The sequence below is a fragment of the Solea senegalensis genome, unplaced genomic scaffold (genome assembly GCF_019176455.1).
Source record: "Solea senegalensis isolate Sse05_10M unplaced genomic scaffold, IFAPA_SoseM_1 scf7180000015331, whole genome shotgun sequence".
NCBI classification, from domain to species: domain Eukaryota; kingdom Metazoa; phylum Chordata; class Actinopteri; order Pleuronectiformes; family Soleidae; genus Solea; species Solea senegalensis.
This window is the reverse complement of record NW_025321297.1, coordinates 20,001-23,014: the sequence shown is the minus strand read 5'-3', so window position 1 is coordinate 23,014 and position 3,014 is coordinate 20,001. Positions and strand designations below refer to the sequence as shown.

The 3,014-nt window shown below is 40.7% G+C and overlaps 1 protein-coding gene across 1 annotated transcript in view; it reads right to left on the bottom strand.

The window, feature by feature from the left end:
- Positions 1-220: 220 nt before the first annotated feature.
- LOC122762175 (LHFPL tetraspan subfamily member 3 protein) overlaps positions 221-3,014 on the bottom strand; it is a 10,150-nt gene continuing 7,356 nt past the window's right edge. Inside the window, exons 2-4 of the mRNA XM_044017373.1 lie at positions 2,307-2,537; positions 1,458-1,510; positions 221-1,271 (exon numbers count right to left, since the gene is read on the bottom strand). Coding sequence (XP_043873308.1) covers positions 1,488-1,510; positions 2,307-2,537 — 254 coding nt within the window. The 3' untranslated portion in view covers positions 221-1,271; positions 1,458-1,487. The remainder of the gene's footprint in view (positions 1,272-1,457; positions 1,511-2,306; positions 2,538-3,014) is intronic.

The window sequence follows — 3,014 nt, the reverse complement described above, 5'->3', positions numbered from 1 at the left end:
AAACTTGCGCTAATTAACCTAATAACGTGCAGCTAGCAAACGAGCCTGCTCCCCAAGTTGTGATAACTTTGCATTTTTTAAGTACTTTTTTAGCTAATAGTCAAATAGTCTTCAAATCCACTAACATTAATAGTTTTAATTCATCATTTTCATAGAAGCTAGGCGACTGTTTAGCTTAAACTAAGCTAACAGCCTAGCTAGTGAATAAGCCCACTCTCCATGACATTTTAGCACAAAAGGTGTCAATTTTATGTTTTTAAAGTCACATTTACAGTTTAATGTATTTTGACAGGGTGTTCTTTTAGCTGTAGCCTCAAACCTATGCTAATTAAGCTATTATCGTGCAGCTAGCAAACAAATGATTGTGATAACTTTGTTCAATTTTGATTCAACTCCCTTTTTTAAGCTAACAGTCAAATAGTCTTCAAATTCTTTTCAGTAACAATAATTTTAATAGAAGTTAGACGACTGTTAGCTTAAACCAGGCTAACAGTCTCTAGCTAGTGAATAAGACCACTTTGAGTGACATTTTAGAATATTGTTTTAGTTTCATTTGAAGTTTTGTCAGATAATGAAAAAAGAGACAAACTTCATCTGAACATTTCAGGTTCAAATGAGCTTCTTGTGGCCGTTTTTACATCACAACAGCGTCAGATTACAGATTACAGTAATGGCACACACACACACACACTAATATGAGTCCATAAGACGACACACGTGGGACATAATCAACATATAGCTGTACACAGATAATAGTGTTGTTTTTTTATCTAGTTATTCTAGTGAAGTTTGTATTTCTTATATACAAAAACGTCCCCATTAAAACCTCTGACGTCTGGTTTTTGTCACATCAAACACTGAATAAGAAGGAGACGTCACTGTCCTTCCAGTTTGTTTGTACAGTCCAGAAATGTCTTCACATGTTTGTGTTGATGTCACTCTTCTTCTTTTGTTACCCACACACACACACACACACACACTGAAGCTGAACGACGGCAGCCTTCCTCACACGGACACGCCCAGCGGTTCAGACCAACAGGTCAATTCAGAGAATTCTTTTTTTGTTCCAAGGGTGTTTTTTATGGAGGACGTGAGGTCGTCCCGGTCACCTCCACACGGCCGTGAGGTCATCTTTGTCCAGACGACGACGACGACGACCTCCTCTGGAGAAGTTTAATTCTTCTATGGACACATCAGCTCTGCATCCACAAGACGGACGAGGAGAGAGAAGCTGTGTCCTGGAGTAACGTGTCACATCTCGGCAGAAAGACCTGTGAGCAACAAGAAAAGTCAGTCGTCTGCACTTCAACAACCTGATCAAAGAATTCCCATCTCTGGGAAATGTTCACCATGTTTTCAGAAGAAAAAAGTTTTGTTGATGCTGCGTAAGCGTCTTTGCTCAGTTGTTGCTCAGATTAAAGTTTAAAATTTCATTTACGTGTCACTAACTTTCTCACCTGTGTGACTGTTTTTCCTCCGTCTTTAAGTCAGATGGCGTTGTTCCCGGTCTCTGCAGGAGAGACGGAGGTTTGGTGAGTATGGAGCCAGTTTATTAAACTTCATGATAAAAAACATTTTCATAAAGTGAAATAAAAACAAAAACTAGAGTAAAAACGATAAATGGATTTATTATTTATTGTGCGTTTATTACGACTTTTGACCTTTCACCTGACGAAAACTCACTCCATGTTACAAAAAACTCAAACTAATGGAAACTTAACGGAAACTAAGCACATTTTAAAAACTAAATAAAAACTCAACTATTATGAATAACCTTGTTCTGGAGAATGATGTAACCACCTCTCTCCAGCAGGTGGCAGTGTTGTACAAAGTCTGCCTCTTGTGTCAAAGGTTCAGTGTGTGTGTCTAATGTATGCAAATGAATAACTGGTGCATGTGGAACCATGTGAGTAAATGTGTGTGTGTGTGTGTGTCTGTGTTCCGGTCTTTTGTGTTTGAGCTGAAATCAAACGTTTTTCTTTTCTTCTGTTTCCGTTTCAGCGTTAATTACTGAAACCGCAGTGTTCTAAAAATCACACAAATGAATACAGAACAAACCACCATGGACCACAACTGTTTCCATGCTGGTCTGAGCTGGTCTGAGCTGGTCTGACCAACACCAGACCAGCACTGATTAAAGGCACTGAGGTCACATGTTTGTTAGTTCTTCTAAAGTGAGAAAACTAAAACGGTTCTGGAGCCACAACAACAGTGTTCCCCAGTCCTGGTCTTCAGGGACCCGGGTCCGGCATGGTTCAGAGCAGAGAAACATGTGAACCATGCAGGACCCAGGCTGCTGCTCTTACTTTCTCCCAGCAGCTCCTCAGACATCAGGCTGTCTTGGCGGTTTCCCAGGACGAAGGCGAGGAAGGAGAGGATGAGAGCGTCCATGATGCCCATGATGGCCAGGATGTAGGCCCAGCGCACCGAGCAGGCGCCCAGCGTGTACTTGTCCGTCTGCTCGCCGCACATCCTCTTCACCTCGTCGCTGTCCCAGCCGTCGGGGTAGATCATGCAGCCGAGGATCAGACACGTGCCTGCGTCACCAGAGCACAGGCGCACACTTAACACCTTTATTGCACCTTTATTACACCTTTATTGCACCTTTATTACACCTTTATTGCACCTTTATTGCACGACATGGAAATAACGCACACACCACTGTACTTCACTTGAATAATAATAATAATAATAAATAAATGAATACATACATCAACGTTAAAATACCGCGGTGTAAATGTCGAGCAAAGTCAGCGACAGACTTTTCACATTCTAATTATGATGAAATAGTGAAATATGCTTCACACTTCACTGGTGCAGTGATGTCACCTGTTATTACCTTATTTATAATATATTTGAAGCTCATGTACCAATGTTGGCACACGTACCACAGTTTGAGGACCACAGTCATTATATGAACATCGTGTAAAGAATGAAAGGAATTCTTGTTTTCTGTCAAATATTCACACAAACTTTGGTTTTGAATCCAAAAACACGAGCGTGTGTTTTTAACA